Here is a 22,604-nt window from a genome sequence, read left to right on the forward strand (position 1 = left end):
AAAAAAGAACAAAAGAACTCAGCCTCCTAAGGACCTGAAGCTGTCGGAAGCACGGCCACTGGCTGCAGTGTCCACAGGGACAGAAGTATAATTTGAACTACACGACAACTTCAGAGAGCCTTCAAATCATTTTCATCAGACAGTCACGCTGTGAAAGTTGAGACAATGGGCAGGACCCAGCCCAGGGTGTCTACACAAGCACTCAGCCACCACCACCCCAGCCCCTGTCCCCACAACATTCAAGAATGAAGCACTCAGATACCAACAAGACATATTTCAAATAGTTTAATTTTAAAAATATTCTATTCAGTGCTAAAATATGTCTTCACTCACTGTTGCCCATTTTCTTAAACTTTTTTGAAACAAAAAATAAAATCACAAAGTTCAACGAAACATGCAGATTTCAAAGAAAAGGGAACTTTCTAGAAAGTCTGAGCTGAAGGAGTACAGTGGGGATGGGTACTGTTGTCAGAACCTTAAATTCTTGCTAGGGCAGTTTGTGGCAGGGGTGCTGGGGACCGTGGTAGGGGGCAGGGGATGCTGGAATGAAATGTCCAGGTGAAAACAGGAAAGCTGCGTGTGTGTGTTGAGGGAAGGGCATGGTTATGGTGGGGGACAAAGGACTGTCAGCAGCTAGAAAGCCCATGAGGCAGGATAACCTCAGGAATGGGCAGAAGCGTCAGGACGGCAAGAAATCTATATGGACTTTTCTGCCCTCGTGCAGAGAAAAGCCCTTCCCTTTCCCTCCAAAGTCCACTCAGGCATTCTCCAACAGCAGCCTACAGGGCCCCTCGCCCTATAGGAAAGTCCGTGAATCTACAGTCTCCATTCAAGTTCAAGTAGCCCTAGGCACCCTCTTCTCTAGAGGTTGCCTTCTACAACTCTTTCCTCTTGCAGAAGCGCCAGCAGCTCCATCCAGAGGCTCTGGAGCAGAGACTGCTACCTGGAGGTGACAGATGAACCTTGGGGTGGCTGATGCTCCAGCCTACTTGGGGTGCAAAAAAGACATGAGTGCTCCTCTTCTCAGGAGCAAGCAGACAAGGTGCCAGGGATGGGAAGATGATGCTGCGACCCCAAGCCCTATGTCAGCCTTCCAGCTCGGAATGCACCTATGTGCAGGCTCTGGACCCCAGAGCTTGCCCTTACCCCACCAACACAGCACAGCCAGAACCAGAATGCAATAAATAGAGGCGTGGGGCCAGGAGGCCAAGGGCGCCAGGGTGGTGCTAGCTTTCTGACGCTGCCTGCGGCACGGCGGGCTGGTCCACACAGAAGCGTTTCAGGGGTGGGGCACCTGAGTCTTCCTCTTCCTCAGCAACCTAGAAGCAGCCAGATCATGAATTACAGGACCATCCCTCTGAACCAGACTTCCCCAACCACCCTAGTTACAGCCCAGAAGCCCACCTGCAACCATCTCACAGATAACCCAACTTCCTCCCCTACCTTATAACCTGGAAGCCCAGTTTCCCCTGCTGCCTCCCCACCCCACTACAGCACACGAGATGCTACAGATTCAATGCACATCAACAGAGTCCTTACTTTTTCTTAGAAATTGGGAAACCCAAGTGCCTCCTTACCTGTGTCTCTAGTGGAACTGGTTCTTCCTTCGTGAGGGTGGGAGGTTCATCAGCAACCTCCGAGGCAGGAAGAGATGGCTCTGCAAAAGCAAGGGCAGGGTGACTGCAGGGTTTCCCAAGGCAAGAGACTCTTGTGGAATCTGCCTCAAGCTGGGAGAGCTTTCCTGGGAGGTGTGTGGAGGAACCTTGGGGAAGACGCAACACTGGCTGCAGAATCACTATAGATCGTAAGAAGAAATTCACAGGGTATAGCAAAAAGAGCGTGAACTCTAAAGTTAGAAGGAATGAAGTTGGAAACATCCGGTTCCACCAGTTACGAACTGTGTGATCATGGCCAAGCAACTTCACCCTTCAAAGACTACTTCCTCATCTGTAAAATGGAGGTCACAGCTGCTGTTTCATAGGATTTTTGAGAGAATATATGAGGCATCAAATATGAAAAATGCCTTACACAGAGCCTGGCACTCAGCTGTGTTGCTTTTTTCTTCATTCTGTGAAAGGGGAAAATACAACCATTCCCCCAAACGGCCCAACGATTAACAAATGGCTTAAAGCTGCCTGGCCCTGAGGCAGCTTCTCCAACCTGTTACTCGAAAGAAGAGAAACACCAAGAGCAAGAGGCAATGCCCCTCCAAGGTGCTCACCTTGGGTCAACGGAGACTCACCCTCAAGGATCTCCTGGCCCAGAGTGGGAGGCTGGGAGTCATCTGTGCGGAAGTCAGAGGTGTGCGCTGGGCTCAGGGACTCGCTCTGCTGGGGGCTGGGGCTCGAGTTAGTACTGCTGTCCACCTTAAGTTGATAGACATCAGACACAGAACTCTGGTTGCTGTTTTCATCTGAAAACCAAACATGACAAAGGCCAACAGCTGAGGGTGGTACTCTTCAACACTAATTCAGTACAGAGCCAAAGGCCTGGTGTCTCCACAGGCAGTGTGGACACAGTCGGGTTCACATTGGTCATGGCTGCAAATGGCCCCTGAACCAAAGGCAGACACTCATGGGGCCTCTGTGCACTGCAAATTATCAACAGAGTCTAAGCTGATTAATTTAACCATTTTCTATGTTACAGCATATATTTTAAGCACCAGGTACAGTCCATTTATATTTCAGGAAGGTCAAGATATGCTTATTAATCACTTCTTTATTACCCATCAATTATAGCTGGGACCTGGTATTTTCTCAGTGTCCAAGGAAGGATGGGACGTAGTTATGCCTCTCAACCTTTCTCATAACACAAGAGGTGCAGAAAAGAGGTGATCAGATCTGTCTGCCATCCTTGGCTGTCTGAAGGAAGGTGATAGTGTCTAGAGACGGTCAGCTCAGGCCCTCTCGGCTGCCCAGGCTCCACCTGACTGCCTCAAGGATCAAGGGATCCCACCTGGGAAGTGCTGTCTGAAGGCTTAAAGTCACCTCCCAAGTTCAAAACGTAGGAGTCAACAATTCCTTACTCTCTCCCTCACCTCCCGCAGCCAGTCACCAAATCTGATCCGTCTTACTGCTCTGGTATTACCTGTGTGTGTTCATTCCTTCTCCTACAGCCATAGTTCAGGCCTCATTATCTCAGGCCTGGCCTCCTGCAACAGCCACCTCACTGCCCTTCCTCCGGTCTCATGTCTTACCACTGCACCTCACATCACTGCCAGAGTGATCTTTCTAAACCCTTCAACACTATCCCTGCTGCCCAAAAGATAAATTTCAAACTCTAATGTTTCTCTGAGCAGGCACGAGATGACACACCTATCACAACCTAAAAACTCCAGGCTCACTGCCTGCTGCTATTCCATACACACCTGCGGCTCCGGCCAAGCTGAACCCGAACCTAAGAGCGGCTTTGTGTGCTGGTGTCTGGTACGACGTGCTCTTTCCATCTTCCTGGAGAGCCCCTGTACATGCCAACGTTCAGCTCAGGCGTAACTTCCTTCCCAGAGCCGTGCCCCAGCCTACTCTGGGTGGAAATGACCACCCTCTTTTTTACGCTCCTGCTGTATCCTGCGCACACCTGCATTTACTACTTAACACACCAGTCTCCTTCCATTACACTCTGGGCAGGCAGGCTTTGTGGCTTACCGGCCCTTCAATCTCCAGCACAGTACACAGTACCTGGCGCAAAGTTGGAGCTCATTAAATGTTCACTGAATGAAAAGGATGAGATGGTGGCCAAACTGAGGAAACGCAACCTCCTCTGTCTCCCAGAGCTTTATGATGACTGAACACCTCGCACAGAGCCAGAGACCTTTCCCGTTGTATTCTCTTCCTGTATCACGCTGACCTTGCGGGGGCTGGGGAAGAGGTGAGGAAGGGAGACCTGCACGCTCCCAGTCTAGTTCCAAAGAGAAAATCATAAGCCCTTTCCAACCTTTATCCCACAGAGACGGCTACCTTCTACACTAAAATGGGAGCAGCATTTTATTATAAAAAGAATAAAGCTCTGTCACTTGTGAACTTAGACAAACACTTTCCTTCTCCAAATATCAGTTTCCTTAAACAGGGCCGATGCTAACTGCCTGGCTTCTATCACAGGCTGATGCAAGGATAAATACGAGAAACTGAAGAGAAAGTGCTTCATAAACAGTAACTGCCACACAGTGGCAGTAATGCCACTGCCATTATGAGTGCAGTGCTGACTCAGGCGGGATGTTTCCTGAAGACTGGTTTAGGGGGCAGAACTTGCACTAACAGTGGACAGGCAGACAACCTGGCTGTGGGTAGCCTCCTCCCAGACAGTCTCATAAAATACACAGTCTAAAGAAAAGAGCTTTTGACTCAGAAAACCAGGACCTAACACGGAGTCTGTCACTTAGGAGTGATGTGACTTTAGATACATGACTTCATCTCTCTGAGCCTCAGTTTCCTTAACTGGAAAATGAGGATACTATTGTCTATCTTGCAGGGTTATTGCGAGGTTTAAATGAAAAGACTTATGCAAAGTGCCTAGCAAGATACCAGAAAAACAGTAGGCACTGAAATGACACACAGACTATTCTTCTTCTTATTAGTGGGTCATCCAAGTTTTCATTTTCCTGCAAGGAAGACATATGGATGCAACTCACCCTGGAATTCAAGAAGGAGAGAGGAATTGGCTGAGGCATCAGAGGGAAAGCCATTAGGTTCCCGGGCTGCTGAACTGTTCGATTTTGACTTTTCTTTCTAGAAAAGGAAAAAAAGAGGAATATGACAGAGCCAAGACTCACAGAGAGAGAGAAGGTGCTGAGACACCTCAGAGATCTGGATTAGGAACAGGAGGAGCGACAGCAGTTTCAGAACCCAGGACCCAAAGAACAGTGGAATCCTGGACAAGGTGGCCCCAAGCCTCGGTGTCTCTATTAGTAAAACGGACCCTTCCAGCGCTAACATCATGAATCACAAGTGAGAGGCGGTATGTATGGTTCCCCTAGAGCTCCCTGCAGTGCTTTTCTGCCCTGATCAGAACGCTCTATCCAATTCTTCCCTGTGTGGATGGGTGAGAAACACAAAATACTCATTTGAGAGAGTCCTGTTTTAGTAGCACAGCAGGAAAATAAAAGTGAAAGAAAGGATCCCTAGCTGGACAAAGGAAGGAGTCACTTGACATATACTGCAAGCAGGGACAGGACAAGGGCCCCTGCTGTCTCTGTTCCTGACCAATCAACCCCATCCATTCAAAACGATCACCTGATGTCCACCTCTGCCTGTAACATTCTCTCCTTCAAGCAGGACGCAGCTACACGTGTGGGGGAACTGCAGCGGGAAGGTAAGCACTAGCTTGCAACAAACAAGCCCACAGGAAGGCAAATAGTCAATCCAAGCATTTGCAAATAAGAGCATCCCAACAGCCAAAAGTTCAAATCTGGATAATCTCAAATTTACTAATCCATAATTTTTAGACATGTCTATTTATTGTACATACATTGTTCTAGTAATACAACTTAGTTCTTGTTAATACTCTCAAACCTATCTCGCAAGTAAATCAACTGTACACATTTATATGTGTCCTTCCCTTCATTTTTTCATATTCAGGCAAAATTTTAATGTAATTACACTTTATCGTTTTACTATACGGGCTATATGAACATGATTTTTACTAGCTGCATAACATCCTGTGTACCACAACCACTTAATCACTACTTAACTAGTGGACATTCAGCTGTACCTTATTTAGGATTATGTTTATTTCTTGCTACTATGCTCAACTTTCACTTTTTCCTGGATTATCTTTATTTGGATAAATCCTCAAAAAATACTTTCTAGATCAGAAAGTATAAATATACAATTTTTCTTGAAATACACTGTCTCCCACCACTCTCTACAAGGCGGATGGCAATATATTTGGTGTACGAGCATCACAACACTCATGCCAACCTTTGAATTTATCATTATTTTTTTTCTGATCTCTCATTTATCTTTATTTCAATGATTCTGTGCCCCTATATAATATGCATTCACTATAGGAAATTCTGAAAATACAGAGAAAGAAATGAAAATCACCTGTACAACCAGAGACAACCTATACTTATATTTGTATGAAAATGGATCATGATTCAGTATTATAATTTGCTTCCCCTCCGTCATTCACCATATTAAAAACATTTTCCTATGCCATTGAGTAATCTACACTACCTTTTAAAATAGTTACAAAGCTTTATAACATATGGGTGCATGATAACTTAATGAATTCTCTACAATAAGATCTTTATTTTGCTTGCAACTTAAAAATACTGCAAACAGTACTGTAATGCTCAACACTGAAGATGTACTGTGTAGGCATCATGGTTATCTCCTGAGGATAAATTCCTAGAGAGTAAATTTCTAGATCAAAGGCATAAACATTGTGAAAGCATCTCCGATCTCAACTTTACTGAGGTATAACTGACAAATAAAATTATAAGATATTTAAACTGTACACTGTGGTGATCTGATAAAGGTATACATTGTGAAAGGGTTCCCACCATCTAGTTAATTAAGCTTTTAAGTATGTATAAAAGTTTGTGCCAATTTCCTCTCCCATCAGCAGTGTCCCACTCCCTGGTATCCTTCACATGTTTTTCTTTACCAATTTGATCACTATTTTTCACTTTTTCCTAACCTAACAGGTCTACGCTAATACCTTAGAAGATGGGACTTTACCATGGACCACTGGAACATAGATAAACTGATGGCCCTCAGGTTCCAGCTCAGAAACCAACACAAACACTGTGAGAAGCCCTCCAGAGAGGAGTCCTGAACAGGGAGAACTTGAAATAGGAAAGGGCCAATGGCTTATACGTGAGAAACGGGTGGGGTAGGGGGTTAGCAGTGTCCTTCCCCCTCATATGCACACACCAGAGAGATCTAGCAGCCTGATCTTTGGCCCTCATGGGTAATGGCATCACCAGAACCAGGGTTAGAGGAAAAATAAAAGGTGACTCCAGAGTCCCCCTAACTTTCACCCACCAGCTCCTTGAGCTTGGCGATGATGGCTGCTTCCAGATAAAGGCAGCAAGCAGAAGACTGGTACTAGGGAGTTCCCTGGGAGTCAGGGGAAGATGGGAGTGGGTGGGAAGGGCTGAACCTGGAGGCTAACCCAATCCCCTAAATTCATTTAGAGGAGGGAACACAGAGTTTAGGCTACATCCTCCCTTCGTTTACACATTTCTAGCCAAAGCAGCTCAGAGTCAAAAGAAATAAAAGATGAATACACAGAAAAAAACTAATTAGACACTGGAGGTAAACAAGCACCATGAAAGGCAACAAACAGAACAAGCTAAACCAGAAGAAGCAGACCAATAGGACAAAAAAATTTAAAACATAGTAAATCTCCTCAGAAAGATAGATACTAGAAAGTTGTTTTAAACAACCACCAACTGAGGAAATTTGGTATGAGTAGTAAAATTGTTCAAAATAAAAATTAAGTGAATGAGTTTATTAGCAGAAACAAGTAACAGCTGAAGAAAAAAAATTAATGACTAAAAACTAGGCTGAGAAGTCAGAATATATGAAGAAAAAATAAAGAGATAAAACAAACAGTTAAGAAATGAAGCTAGATGTGAACATTACAGGATATTCTTAGAAAAGTTCCAGGAGATCAAAGAGAAGAAACTCTAAGTTTCCAGGAGTGTAAGAGAAGCACCGACAAAGAATGAAGAATTAGACTGACATTAGATTTCTCAACGGCAAACCAGAAGCACAATTAACTAATTCAAAATGTTGAAAGAAAATTATTTTGAACCTAGAATTTCGCACTTGAGTATGATGAATGATGGCTGGAATACCAGGTCAAGCTCGGAACAGAGGTGTGGAGAATTGTTTAACAGGTATAGAGTTTTACCTTTGCAGGATGAAGAGTTCTGGAGATGGATCACACAACAAGGTGAATGTACTCAACACTACTGACCTGTACACTTAAAAATGGCTAACATGGTAAAGTTAATTGTTACGTGTATTTTACCACAATAGAAATAAAGTAAAACGAATAGAACCATTACTCCCTAAAAAAAAACAAAAAACAAAAAAAAACCAGTAGAAATGCTGGGTCCCTGAGGACTCTTAGAGCAGAAGTAGTACCACACCAGCCCTGGACTGCTTAGTCTTTTCCTCTAAGAATAAAACTTCCTTCTTAAACCATTGCTATTTGGAGTTCTCTGTCACCCACAGCTAAAGTTTAACCTAATATGCCCAATAAGCAGAAACCGTCAAAGGCAAAAGAGAGGCAAAAGAGAACTGTAAGACATGCTAGAATACAAATACAAAAGATGACACAGCAGAAATTGTAGTATCAGGTAGAACAGAATTTGAGGTGAAAAAGGGCTGGACATAATGGACAAAGAGGGATATTACACACAGGTAGAGGGAAGAACAGGTCAAGAAGAGATAACAATCATGAAATAAATTCTTACTTTGTGGTTGGCTTTATTCCTTTGATTAACTATGTAAGTTTAAAAAGCTAAAGCTCTAAACGTTCTTAGAAACAATGAGCAGTACATATATGTAAAATTTTTTAAATGTGCAGTATATTGTGTATATGCATTTATATGCAATACACTGTATATGCGCAAATTGTAACAATTCTACCTAATAAAACTGAAAACTGAAAAAAAAAAACCCCAACCATGAAATAACCAAACATGTTTCAAAAACAGAGCTTCAGACTACAAAAGTGACAACCGACCCAACAGCCATGAAGAAGCAAACAAACCAACAATTTCACATACCCCTCTCAGAAACATATAAACATACAAAAGCAAGCAAAGATACAGAAGATTTGGATAACATAAATTCAACTGTTTTAATTTCCTATTTAGACAGTATATGTGTTTTAATCATAACTGAACTGTCCAAAAATCAATCATGTACCAAGTCACAAAAAGTCCCAATAATCCCAAAGAACTAATATCCTACCAATTCAATGAAATTAAACACCAATTTTAAAAGGATAGCTCAAAAAAAAAATCTATGTGGAAACTAAAAATCATTCTATTAAATAACCTTTGGTAAAGAGGAAACCAAAGAGAAACTTATGGAAAACTTACATCATCAATAACATTCTGACATTCAGATATGTCAAAATTTGTGGGAAACAAAGAAGAGAAATGTATTTAAAAAGAAAAGAAAAATTAGGGAAAAAAAGCTAAGTGTTCAATACAAAAAGCTGGACAAAGAACAGAGTTAACTCAATAAAACAAAGGAAATAATGGCAGAAACTAATGAAATAGAGAACAAAGCAAACAAAAGAAAAGATTAACAAAAATTACAAAATGACTTTTTTATGAAGATTTTAGGATCATACTATGGAAAAAATGCAAATAACAAATGTGAAAGAGGCAAAATAATTACCAATGTAACAGAGACTTTAAAGTACAAAAGAATATTATAAATAACTACATAGCAGTACACCTGAAAACTCTGATGAGTGTTCTTCAGCAGGCGTACGTACTGCTGGCATTCAGGACAGGCCAATTAATTCTTACTGCACAGGACTGAATCATGCATTGCCAAACGTTTAGCATCACTGGCCAACCAAAAAATGCCCTGCCTCATTTCCAAGCTCTCCTGGGGAGGTGGGGAAAGAGGAAGACCCAGCACTGTCCCCTATTAAAGAACCAATGGCCTACCTGGAATGGATACACTTCTGTAAAATATATAAAAGAGCAAAATAAGTACAAAAAAAAGAGAGAGAGAAAACGTAAATACATCACCATTAAAGCCACTGTAATGAAAATCAACACTCCTCACCTTCACCCAAAGGCCCAGAAAGTACTAAATATAAGTTCCATCAAATTTTCTCATTTTGAACAAGTTGTTCTAGAAATCAAAAGAGGGGAAATTGCCTAACTTATTTTAAGAGGCTGGTGTAATCTTAATACCAAAACAAGGTCAAGACAGCATTAAGAAAAGAAAATTATAGACCAATTTTACTTATGAACCAGATGAAATGTTTTAAAAGAAATATTTGCAAAATGAATGTAATATTATATGGGGGAAAAAAGGCACGTGCAAGTAGAATTTGTCTTAAGAATGAAAGAATGGTTCAACATCAGAAACTCCATTAATATAATTCTTCATTTTAATAGATTATAGATTAGAGAAGTCACATGAACATTTAAGTAAATGGAGGAAAAGCAGCTAGATAAAGCCCAACATCTATTCGTAATTTTAATAAGTCTTAGAAAAGTAAAAAGAGAAGGGCTGAGGCACACAAAATAGTGACTGAGAGAACACTGAGATTGCACCTGTTCACGTGAAACTTTCTTCCCAGATCCTACAGCACAGGCTTTGCATAGTATCCGTGGGCAGACAGGCACTAAGCAGAATTAGCTGGAAGCTGAACAGGTAGACTGAGTTTCTGATGTACCCGGACCAACTTTTTTGCTACCAGTTGTATGTTTTTATCTGTGGATGGCTTGCTTGGCATGCAGATTTTGGAAACCCTTTGTATAAAGGTGTGAAGAGATGGGTTGCTACAAGGCATGGAAGGAGTTTTAAGTAAAGGCAGACCTTCAGTTACCCTAAGATTTCACAGGCAGTTATGACAGCAGCAGTCATGCTGCTTACCAGCTGAGAGGCAGCTGAATGGATGCTCATGGGATAGAAGAACAAACTTTCAATTTTTATAAATATTTATAAACCACCACCCCCCAAAAAAAAAAGAAAAGAGAGAAGGGAATTATTCATTTTGGTAAAGACTATCTTTCCAAAACCTACAGCAAGAGAGAAAACCCATCCTACTTAACATTAAGACACACTAAGAACTGAGAGCAAATAAATCTATCTAAAACAGATAAAACAACACAAAAAAAAAAAAGAACTCAAAAACAACAAAGCATATGAATATGGCATACAATCGAGATAACATCACAAACCAGTGGGAAAGGACAGACTATGCAGTGAACCGTATTACAGGAAATGGCTCACTGCATGAAGGAAAATTAAAATTAGATCCATATATTCACCATTTAAATAAAAACAAAAAACCTACAAGGATTAAAGCTCTAAATGTCAAAGTCAAAAACTAAAAAGCTAATAGAAGATGAAGAAGTTCTCTATGACCATGGAATGGAGAACAGTTTTGAAACAAAACCCCGAAAATAAAATATAAAAGTGACTAGAGTTTTCTGTATCTAGAATGCTAATCAAAGGCATCATGCAAATCAGAAAACTAAAGACAGGAAACCCAATACAAGAATAAGGAAAATATAAGAAATCAGAGAAGAGGAAATCTAAATGGATAAAAAGGAAATCTGAACACACAAAAATGATCAACCTCATCAGTAATCAGAGAGATACAAATAAACAGAGCTACTACTTTACATCTCTTAGACTGGCAGGATTTAGGAATCAGGAGTTAGATAACATTGAATGTCGATGAAGATGTGGAAAACGGGAACCCCCCAGCACTGGGGAAGTGTACTAACTATACAACACAGCTGTTCAGGAGAGAGATCTGGCAGCGTGTAGTAAAAACAGCTATGCAGATAACAGAGCAATCTCACTCCTGGGCATCTAATCCACAGAAAACCTCCCATAAGTCCTCAAGGAGAATGGCTTAAGGGATGTCCACCAGTCACCTGTGCTACCAAAAAAGCTAGAGGCACACACAGTCACAAATAGACCCATATGCAGACACTTGAATTATGACAAAGGTGGTTCTACAGAGCAGGAGGAAAAGAACAGTTTTCTTAAGTGGTGGGACAAATGCATGCTTACATTGAAAAAAATGAAATTGGGCCCCACCTTCAAAATACACAAAAATCAGAGGGGAGGGTATAGCTTAGTGGTAGTTAGCATGCACAAGATCCTGGGTTCAATCCCCAATACTTCCGTTAAAACCTCATTACCTCTCCCCACCCCAAATATAAATAAATAAACCTAATTACCTCCCCCACCCCCCAAAATACGCAAAAATCAACTCCAGGTATATTTTAAATGGGAACAGAATAATAAGCTTATATAAGATTATATGGAAGAATATATTTGTGGTCTCAAAGAAGGAAAAGATTTAAGACATTTAAAAGCACTAATTATAAAAAAAAAAGATTATTTTGTCTACATTAAATTAAAAACTTCTTTTTCTCAAGGCAGCATAAGTAGAGAGCAAAGACAAGCCATGGAATGGGAAAAGGAATGGACACTGTATAATCAATAAAGAATATGTGTCCAGAACCCAGAGAATCCCTACAAGTCACAAGAAAAAGACCACAGCCAAAAAGACTTAAACAGGCACTTCCTAAACCACTAAAAGGATATTGAAAAGATTCTCCATCTCTTTAGTAATTACATAATTAGTTTTCAAATTAAAACCACAATGAGATGTCTTTACATATTAAGTCTAACAATAACCAATTATTGATGAGTATTTGGAGCAATGAGAACTCTCGTATTTCTGGTGGGAATATACACTGGTACAACAACTTTAGGAAACAGTTTAGTATTAGCTAGTATAGGTCTAAATTATCCTAAGATTCAGCAATTCCACTCCTAGGAATATATCCTAAGAAAACTCACATATATATTGACCCATATACTGAGTAAGAATGTTCACAGGAACATTGTTCCTATTATCTCAAACTGGAAAAAACCCAAATATCCACCTAAAAGAGAACCGAAAAGATAAAATTATGGTACAGACCTATAAACTCCACACAGCAATGAAAAGGAACCAACAGCTCCAGAAACATGGATGATTTTATAAACATCATGCTGGGCAAAAAAAGCAAGACACACAAAAACAGATACTTCATGACACTGTTTATATAAAGTTAAAAAATGTTTACAAATTACTAAAGAAGTGATCAGAAAAGCAAAAGTAAGAGAGCGATATCCTCTAGAGGGGAGGGAGGGAGACACTGGGAAGAGTCACAGAGGCTTCAGGAGGAGTCGGCAATGCTCTATTTTTTGCCCAAGCTGGGTTTTTTTTAAATTATTTTTTCTTTTTGGGAGGGAGTTAATTAGGTTTGTTTGTTTGTTTGTTTGTTTGTTTAAATGGAGGTACTGTGGGTTGAACCCAGGACCTTGTGCATGCTAAGCACAAACTCCACCACTGAGTTATACCCTCCCCAATTTTATATACTTTTCGGTAGGTGTTTTATACTTCAGTTCATTTAAAAACAATTAGAAAAAGAAGAGTTGGAGAAACCTGAGTGTTTATCACCCAGGGAATGTATAGACAAACGTGGTCACTGCACATAAGAGAATACAGTGCAAGAGTCAAAGGTAATAACTTTATTTACAATTACAGAAACATATAGAGGTCCCCAAAACAAAAGGAAAATAAGGATTTACAGTGCAATCTATAAATAGATGCAAACTTTTAAAATATGTAAATATGAAACAATGCTATGTATTTTTCAAAGTAGAAGCGTCCAAATAAACCCACGGAAGACGAATTAGAAAGGTATACACTACAGAAGGAGGCTAATTGGATAAAAGGAAAAGTCCACAAACTTTTCTGATAGGGCCGGATAATAAACATTTTAGGCTTTGCAGGCCACTAGCTCTTATGTTAAGTACTCAACTCTGCCATCACGACTCAACACAGCCACAGACAATAAGGAAACCAATGGGCACAACTGTGTTCAAATAAAACTACACAGACAATCACAGAGAGCAGGCCTGGGCTGTAGTTTGCCAAACCCTGGAAAAGAGGAACAGGTTAAGGAAAGGGAATAAAGGGAGAAAATAATAAAATAAGTGGCTTTGCATGAACCAATGACAGAGGGTGCCTTGAAGTATTTTCAACTCAATTCTGGGGAATAAATTCCATTATAATTAAGAAGCAACAAAGAAAGAAAAAAAGAAAGATGGTACCTTTTGGTTGTTTTGATTTTCTTCCACACTTACCTCCTTGCTGTCCGTCACAGGAACCCACTTAAATATCCTAAGGGACGTGTCACCCACAGTCACCCACTTTTTCTCCCTAAAATAAAGACACTTCTTAGAACTGATAATAAAATATATTTTTTGTTCATAACTTGTGCTTTTCTACTTCTCAGCAGATCATTCCTTCAATTTTAAATGTCTTCTAAACTTCCTTACCTTCCAGGGCATCCCTTCCAGAAAGACTTCTCCATCAAATTCCTTTGGCTCAGAATCCTCTACCTGCCACCTCTGCTCATGTACAGTGCACCAAAATCTTTTTTCTTCCCAGACTACGGCACTTTAGAGTATCAGCATTATTTTCAAATTCAACCATATATCTGGCATCACTTCTTTATTTCCCCCAAATTAATTCAATTCCATTGATATTTATAAAGGCCTATTACAAAAGGCCCTGCAGGTGATAAAAGATATATAAGACAGGATCTCTTATATACCTTTCGAACTCATAGGAATGAAAAAATAAGTAAAGAAATCATTGTAACACACAAAGGTGGCAAGGAAGAAGGCTGAAAGAGTAAGATCAGGATATCCCAATGGAAGGCAGAACTCCTATGACTCCTGTGGAACTCTGGATTGAAACACGATTCCAATTAAAAATAATCACAGGAGCAGGACAGGATGCCTCCAGCTAACAGAACTGAGCCTCATACTGGCTTCTGAAAGAGGTGAAGGCCAAGCCATGAAAAGACTGCTTTAAGGTTTTACTTGATAGAGTAAGTTATTTTTAAGATATGCTTTAAAAAAAATGAGTTTTAGGGGGAGGGTACAGCTCAGTGGTTAGAGTGCATGCTTAGCATGCAAGATGTCCATGGTTCAATTCCCAGTACCTCCCTTTAAACAAACAAACAAACAAGACTAATTAACTTCCCCCCTAAAAAAAATTTAAAATAAAAAAACTTTAAAAAATGAGTTTTTTCCCCACTCCTGCCCCTCATATCTAGGGAAAGCAAGTGACATCCCTGGGCATAGATTATGGACAACCAGAGTTGGGGCGCCTTAAGTATGACTTCTGAAAGTTTCAAGCCCAAATGTGAGAACAAAAAAGCAAAAAATATAACTGCTGTTACTGTTGCTACTGATGATGCTATTCAGCAAATGATGACATCACAGAAATGTAGAGACCATGATGTAACAGAAAGAAAAATGAACTAATGACTTAGAAAACTGGAATTAATTTCCAGATAAGCCACTCCATCTCCTCATCTATTCAACAAATATTTAATATGCAAAATCCTATGCTAGGCCTTGGGCACACAGAGAACAAGATGCAGTCTCAACCCTCATGGAGCCCGCATTCCAACTGAAAACAGACATCACGCAACTCATTCCACAGTCATAAACCTAACCATTAGGTTTAATCATATCAAATTGCCATTTCTGCAGGTTACAAAGGCAATTATAGGAAATGTCTTATGGTTCAACCTAACACAATTATGGAAAATCCTATGTAGGGGACCTGATTTGGACTGGGGATCCTGAAAGATGTCCTTTAGGAAGCACCTTTAGAGCAGAGCTAGGAGTTACCTAGGCAAGGAGGAGGGGAGGGTAGAGGAAGGATGCCAGGCAACAGTAGTGGTGTGGCACCTATTGAAAGATGGCCAGCATCCTGGGAAAGAGGGCAGTTTGAGCCAGGCTGGTGAGGCAGGAAGGATCATCTTTGGTCTTTATCCTAAGATCAAAAGAGATCAATGAAACATTATTTGCTAAGAGGGGGAATGCCAGAAGATTCACACTTGAGAAAAATGCAAAATGATGAATGGACTGGGGAATTAGTCAGCCCTGAAGAAGGGAGATCATAGGGAGGCTGGTACAGAATTCCAAGTGAGAGAAGGTCACCTGCCCTAGGCTACAAGTGGGGACAGAGGTGCCAGAAGAGAAAGGTATGCCCATTTATTCTTGGGTTTCACCAAAAAACCTAGGATGAAATTTGGAGGGGAAAAATCATTAATTAGTATTTATGAGTCCAACTATACATGAAACTCTTAGAGATAAAGCGATAGGGGACTGAGTCTTTCGGACAAATGGACAAATAAACATGCAAATAAAGTCCCAGGTAATGATGACCCTAAAAGGGGTGGAGGATGCAGGGCAGGAGGGCTTGGAAAAGGCTTCCTGGAGAGAGCTAACACTTACGCGGGCTTAAAAATTATACTAATAATCAGCTAGAGAAAAATATTCAAGAAGTTGGCACAATTACTTGCTTGTGAAAGTTTAAGGTGATAACGCATTGGAGTTCCTGGTACAAAATAGGAGGTCAACGCACGCCTACAATGAATGTTATAGGAGCTGTTTTCAAACGAGGAGTAGATCCCGACTCCTCTATTAACAGCCCCCAGGCCACCAAGAGAAAATGCCTACTCAGCTCGCGGCGTGCGGGCCAGTATTAGAGGAACGACAGGGGGATTCCTATTACCGCTTGGTCCCGTGGGAGGTAGGTTTACCAAAAAGTTCTCACCTAACTTAGACGACTTAATACGTAGAGCGCTCAGTCTGCCCAACGGGAAACTCTCAAAAACTGTTAGCTATTATTAGGGACAGTTAAGAACCAAAAGGCTCCTGAGAGAGGCGGGCGCGAGGAAGACGACCGCACGAGGACCGGCGTGCAAGCCAGGACCTGTGGACGAAGAGCGGCCGGAAGCCAGCAGCATCCCCAGGCACCGCACTGCCGGAGGGCAGATGGGCGGGTCCGCAAGCCGGGGGACCCGCTGGTTGGTCGCAGCCGGCGCGCCCTCTGACCTCACGCCAACACGAGCGGCACCTTCCTCCCGCCTTCTCCGCTTCCCCCTCCCCCCAGCGCCTGCCGGTCGGCTCCCACCCAGCCCGCCAGTTCGCTGCTGTTTGGGCTTGGGCCAGCGACCCCGCGAGTACCCTCAGCTCCAGTCCCTCACCATTTCCGCACTTTCTCGATGGCCGCCATCACCTTCTTGATGTCGTCTTTGGCCCGGCTGCGGGTCTCGGCCCGGACCGACCGGCCCGACATGGCGGCGGGTGCGGCGGGGGCCGGGGCACTGCTCCCAAGACACGGAGAATCGCGCGCCTCACGCGCCGCCACCCGCCAGGCGCAACAGCGTCACCGCAGCCGTCGCCCCCTCCGTGAGCGCGTGCGCGAGTAAGCGCGCGCACCCGCCCGCCCCCTGGGGCTCGAGCCATCAGTGCGCCTGCGCGCCCCGCCCCGGGCGTCTCTATCCGGGCGCCCCACCCTGGGCGTCTCGGTAGTCGGTTCCGCCCCACCCAGGCCTGGGTGTTTGGCGAGCTGGCGGCACGTGCTGTGTGCTGGGTGAGGTGTGAGGCGCTGCAAGTGGGGTCTCTGGCCCTTTTCCAGGGTATTTGAAGGTAGGGATCTTCATCCTCTGGCCAAGGGCCATAACCTATATGTTATGGACTTGACCCTAACGGATGGAGGTTCTGCACCATCTTGTCCTGCTGCCTCTCCTGTCTGGAGCGCTGGCTCCCCACATATACCTCTGGGCTCCAACCACATAGAATTTCACACCTTAAGTGTCTTCCAACCTTTGTACACGTATGTCCTGGGGAATCCTATTATCTCTTCAGCTGATTAACTGATTTTAGTTTTCCAACATACAGTTCAAACTCCAAGAAGCCTTCCCTGATACTCTCTGCTATCTGCTTTGTCCGTACTTGGCTCGCTACATCAGCAATTGTTGATTAAATGATGCCTGCGTTTTGCAAGGCTCAGTGCTAAGTGCTGTGGACAAAATCTGGGTTTTTTGCTTTCAAAGAGCTTCCAGTTTAGTAGACCATGCAGACGAGAGAACAGACATTTAAAATGCCATTTTATAAATGCTATGCTAAGGGAAGTACAAGGTGCTGTAACAACCCTAATCTAGATGAGGGGTGTCCAGAGGCTTTGGGAAAAAAACAACCTTGAAGTTGAACTCGGAAAATATGGTAAGTACAATTTTTCTACGGTCTAACTGTGTCCAAAGACGTTGTGGAGGCTCAGTAGGTGTTTGGGTGAATGTTCAATCTTCAGTGCAGCTCCCTTGCTTTTTTGCACCACCACCCCCCGGTCCCCCCAGGCATTTATTTCTGCAGTATGCAGGGAGGGTCTTGTAACAGCTGCTTCAGGAGACATAAAGGGAGCAAGGTGACAGTTTCCCCTGGGTGGTAGTGGCTACGTCTCTCACCTCTAGAGAAACTTCCTTCTGTGTGCCCCAGAGAAATGTCTTGCTAACCCTGAACTTGACACAGCCTCTGACTGTGGCTGTTTATAGCCTTTCATGATCCATCAGCATCATAACTTGGTAAGCATGTTTGTCTTGCTGGTGAGGGGCCCAGAAAGTGTCTGCCTGACTGAGGAGTGAAAAGAGCTGAACCAGAATATGGAGGGAAGGATGATTTAGAAACAACCAGATCGAGGAGGAGGGGCAGGATAGAACGCATGCTTGGCATGCACGAAGTCCTGGGTACCTCTGTACCTGAATCCCCAGTACCTCTGTTAAAAATAAACAAATAAGTAAACTAACCTAATTACCTCCCCCACCAACCAACCAACCAATAAATTAAAAAAAAAGAAACAACAGAATCAAAAGTGGAAGTCTGTTTCTCAAAGCCACTGATCCAAAATAACTGAACCCAGGAACTATCTGAACACCTGCTATATGCCCTACAGCAGTGAACATAGTGGGTGATGCAAAGATGACTAAGACACACTCCCTTCCCTTGAGGGAAGAATAAGGAAAGCACTAGGAAAATAAAACACAAGGCAGAACATGGTAAGTGTCCTGTTCATCGAGCCCCCGGTCTAGGCACACAACACCAGATGGTTATGTCCCCCTTCTCTCTCCCCCTTGTCCAAGTCCTGACCAGCCTCCCCCTGAGGTTTCTCCCCTATAGCTTCTCTGTACTCCACAGCCCACTGCTTCTCCCCACTGCGTTAGCCTCCTGCATCCATCTCTCCTCCAGCCCAGCCCACCCTTCTCATCAACCACCCTGCTCTGAAGACTCAGTGATCTCCTATTTCCTGATCACATTTGCCCCCCTGGCCCTGCATTCCCCACCTTATCTCCTTCTGTGTAAGGGAGTGATTAAAATGGGCACCTGCCAACTATTCCCTGCAGGCTGCACAAATGCCCTCTGTTGACATACTTTTAAAAGATCGCACCTGAACATTTTCTAGGTGAAAGCCCTGTGCTTGACGCAAGGGGCCGGGGGTGCTGAGATGAGTGGCCCAGACCTCTGCCTTGGGCAACCTGCATTCAAGGCAGTGACTTCCCTTCTCAGAATAAAAGCTGCAGTGGCCTGCAGTGTTCCAGCTGTCCCTGTACCTCCTCCCATTAATTCTCTGACCTCACCTCCTACACCTCTACTCTTTGCTGTCTGTGCCCTAACTATGCTGGCCTCCTTGCTCATCTGAAAATACCAAAACTCCTGCCTCAGGGCCTTCGCACTTTGCATTCAACCTGCAACATCCATCCCATCCTGCACATATATATTTACATGCCTTGCTCTCTCACATCTTTCAGGCCTTTACTCAAATACCATCTTCTCATTGCAGCCTACCTTGGCCACCCTCCCTAGGACTGCAATATTCAATCCCACACACACTCTGTATCCCCCTCCCGGATTTATTTTTCTACAGAACATTCATCACCATCTGGAATACTATTTTATTTGTCTGTCTTGCTCATTATCTATCTTCTTTCAGTAGCCCCATGAAGGTAGCAACACGGTCCATTTTATTTTGTTCACTGATTATCCCTGGCACCTAGAACAGAGCTTGGCACTCAATGGGTGCTCCTTAAGTATTTGTTGCATGAATTCCCAGACTCAATGCTTTACTTTCCATGAAGCCTTCTCCAGATCACTCCAAGCAAGAAGAAGGAAACCTTGCTCCCCTGAACCCCCCCAGGCAGGCAGGAGAAGCTAGCCTGAAGACCACACGATGTCCTCCCGTGTTCCTGAAGATCATATGCTTAATCACAATTGTAAGTTCTTTGACTTTTCATTTGCTCTGTGTTATCTGCTATCCCCTGAAATGTCAGCCCTGTGGTGGCAGGGACCCCATAGTCAGGTTCACCAGCACATCCCCAATGCCTAGCACAGCACTTGACACAGACGAACTGTTTAAGGGTGTTACTGAATGAAGGAAGGAATGAATGACCACTGCCCCTCCCTACAGGCTCTCTTTAAGGCCCACCATCAGCTGTTTTCTCCCCTTCGGCCCCACCTACATTACCTGTAAGTCATTCCACTTTTTTTGTCAGGGCAGTTTAGCTCCTCTGCAGCACAGTCCTTCCCAAACCAGCACACCTGCCTGGGGCCAGTGCGCCTTTGACGATCAGGTCTTTCCTAAAATCCTTTCCATGGCTCCTCATTGCCTAAGTGCAAACTCATATCGTAGCATTACTCAGGGTCCTAAATATGACCTCAATCACAGGGAAAAGAATGCTAAGAGACAGAAACCCTGGGTTGGAATCCCAGCTCCGCCATTTACTTGTCTTGTGGTTTTATGGTCACTTAACCACTCTGAATCCTAATTTTGTTTTGTCTTTGCCCCTGTCTGTACTCTTAGCTCCAGTGCACAGGACCTGTTCCCTGAACAGACTTTGCACATTTCCACCTCTGTGCTGTTACTCACGCTGCTTCTCCCCTGGGGAATGCCACCCCCTCTCCTAACCCACTCACCATCCTCCTTTTGAATAACCCATCTTTCAAGACTCAACCAGGGTTCATTGTACTGTTCTCTCTACTTTTGTATACTCTGAAATTTTCCATAATAAAAAGGCTTTTTTTTTTAAAGGGATACAGTAAAATTCAAAGGTTAAACAAAATAAAGCAAGTCCACCCCTCTTTCCCTCCCTGGTCCCACGATCACCCTGTTCCCTAATGCCTAACCTTCTAGAGATGGTCTACAGCAATGACCCCAAGCTGGCTGCACCTGGGAAGCTTTAAAAGCGACTGATGCCTGGGTTCTTCTCCCCACTGCCCCCACTCCTAGAGGTTCTGATTTAAGGGACTGCAGCCTGGACTGGGATTTGTTTTTAAGCTGTACAGCCAAAGTTCAGAACCACTGGTCCACACATTTACAAACATACATACAAAAGTACATATTCACACAAATGGCTGCAGCACACTCCATGCATTATTCTGTACTTTTGGATATTTTATGTAACATTTCATTGTATTTGTTCTCTGTTGCTGCTGTGACAAATTACAACACAGTTAGTGGCTTAAACAGCACGAGCGTATTATCTTGTAGATTAGAAGTCTGATAGGTGTCTCACTGGGCTAAATTCAAGGTTCATTCCTTCCTAGAGGCTCTAGGGGAAAATCTGTTTCCTTTTCCGACTTCTAGGAGCTGCCCACTTTCCCTGGTTCATCTTCCAAGATGAGCACCTTCAAGTTGAGTTCTCTGTCTGCTGCCATCTCTGTCTCTCTTCTGCCTCCTCTTCCACCTTTAAGGACATTGTCTCCTGTGATTACATTGGGCCCACTCAGATAATCCAGGATAATTAAAGCCAACTGATTAGTGACCTTAATTCCATTTGCTACCTTAATTCACTTTTGGCATATGCAGTGGACTCAATGTTTGTGTCACTGCAAAATTCTTATGTTGAAATCTTAACCCCCAGTGTGATGGTATTAAGAGGGGTCTTTGGGAGGAAATTAGGTCATGAGGGTAGAGCCCTCACGAATGGTATTTGTGCCCTTATAACAGGGACCCCAGAGAGCTCTCCTGCCCTTTTTCTTCCATGTGAGGACATAATGAGAGGACAGTCATCTATGAACCAGAAAGCAGGACCTCACCAGACATCAAACCTGCCAGGGCCTTGATCTTGGACTTCCCGTCCTCCAGAACTGTGAGAAATAAATTTCTGTTGTTTAAGCCATCCAGTTGATGGTACTTTGTTATAGCAGCCCAAACTAAGACATCATGTATCCTAACAAATTCACAGGTTCTAGGTATTGGGATGTGGACATCTTGGGGTGGGGAGGGTACATTATTCTGCTGCCATATCATAGAGATTTGTCCAAACCGGGAGAAAATGTATCTAATGTATTTTTGATGATCTTATGTATAACCCAGTTTGGGAGCGAGTTCTTAGGACTTGCTCAGAAAGAATGTACAAGGCTGACTAAGGAGCTCTGACCTGGTTTCACTATTTAAATATTCTCCTTAAATAAAAAACAAGCAAACAAAAATATTATTTGAGATTTGTAACATCCAGGCCTTCCTTCTCCCCACAGCCACAGGGAGGAAACATCTTGTATACTCCAAACATAGCCCATGGGAGATGTTCAGCAACTATTCATGGAAGGAAGGAAGGAAAGAAGAAAAGAAAGGGAAGGGGGAGAGAGTTCTCCTTACCCATCCCCATGACACTGGGTCTGCCCAGTTTCCCATCTGCCTCTGAGTGAGCCTGTTCTCTCTTCTTCTCCAGCCCCTGTTGCTACTTTCAGACCCCTCCACACAAGGGTTCTGCGATACTCAGTAATACCCTGGATATCCTCATTTTGTCATTTCTGAGTGCCAGGTACTGTACTGGGCATAGGCTGTGCCTCACTGACGGCAGATAATCACATTCTGTTGTATGTTCTGTGTTCAGGCACAGCTGGGAATCTGTGGAACAGTGGGCCAAGCGCTGGGGCCAAGTTCATATCCTAACTCTGCCACATAGGGAATCCCTTAACGTCTTTGTTTCTCAGTTTTACCACCTATAAGATGGAAATAGC

The 22,604-nt window shown here is 43.2% G+C and overlaps 1 protein-coding gene and 1 long non-coding RNA gene across 3 annotated transcripts; one reads left to right on the forward strand and one right to left on the reverse strand.

Annotated features, from left to right (window-relative positions):
- Positions 1–270: 270 nt before the first annotated feature.
- Positions 271–17,033, reverse strand: BCL7B (BAF chromatin remodeling complex subunit BCL7B). 2 transcript variants are annotated; one of them, XM_074345921.1, is made up of 6 exons: positions 16,796–17,033; positions 13,869–13,944; positions 4,628–4,724; positions 2,243–2,413; positions 1,578–1,657; positions 271–1,319 (listed from the first exon to the last, which is right to left on the reverse strand). In XM_074345921.1, exons 1-6 carry the CDS (start codon positions 16,885–16,887, stop codon positions 1,227–1,229), a joined length of 609 nt encoding a protein of 202 aa, XP_074202022.1. In that variant the 5' UTR covers positions 16,888–17,033; the 3' UTR covers positions 271–1,226. The 2 variants fall into 2 exon arrangements, with proteins under 2 accessions (XP_074202022.1, XP_074202021.1); XM_074345920.1 differs by having other exon boundaries at positions 2,222–2,413.
- A 68-nt stretch (positions 17,034–17,101) lies between these two features.
- On the forward strand, positions 17,102–22,389 carry LOC123613480 (uncharacterized). Its single transcript, XR_006720833.2, has 3 exons — positions 17,102–17,240; positions 19,721–19,855; positions 21,589–22,389. It is a non-coding gene; the product is annotated as an uncharacterized LOC123613480 (long non-coding RNA).
- Positions 22,390–22,604: the final 215 nt, after the last annotated feature.

The sequence above is a fragment of the Camelus bactrianus genome, chromosome 18 (assembly GCF_048773025.1).
Source record: "Camelus bactrianus isolate YW-2024 breed Bactrian camel chromosome 18, ASM4877302v1, whole genome shotgun sequence".
Classification (NCBI taxonomy): domain Eukaryota; kingdom Metazoa; phylum Chordata; class Mammalia; order Artiodactyla; family Camelidae; genus Camelus; species Camelus bactrianus.

Excerpts from the sequence above, each read along its gene's own strand:
- BCL7B (XM_074345920.1), bottom strand. The coding sequence starts at position 16,887 with ATGTCGGGCCGGTCGGTCCGGGCCGAGACCCGCAGCCGGGCCAAAGAC. Across the intron at positions 2,414-4,627 it reads TCTCCTTCTTGAATTCCAGG|ATGAAAACAGCAACCAGAGT; the intron begins GTGAGTTGCATC and ends TTTGGTTTTCAG. Across the intron at positions 1,658-2,221 it reads TGAGTCTCCGTTGACCCAAG|AGCCATCTCTTCCTGCCTCG; the intron begins GTGAGCACCTTG and ends TTGCTTTTGCAG.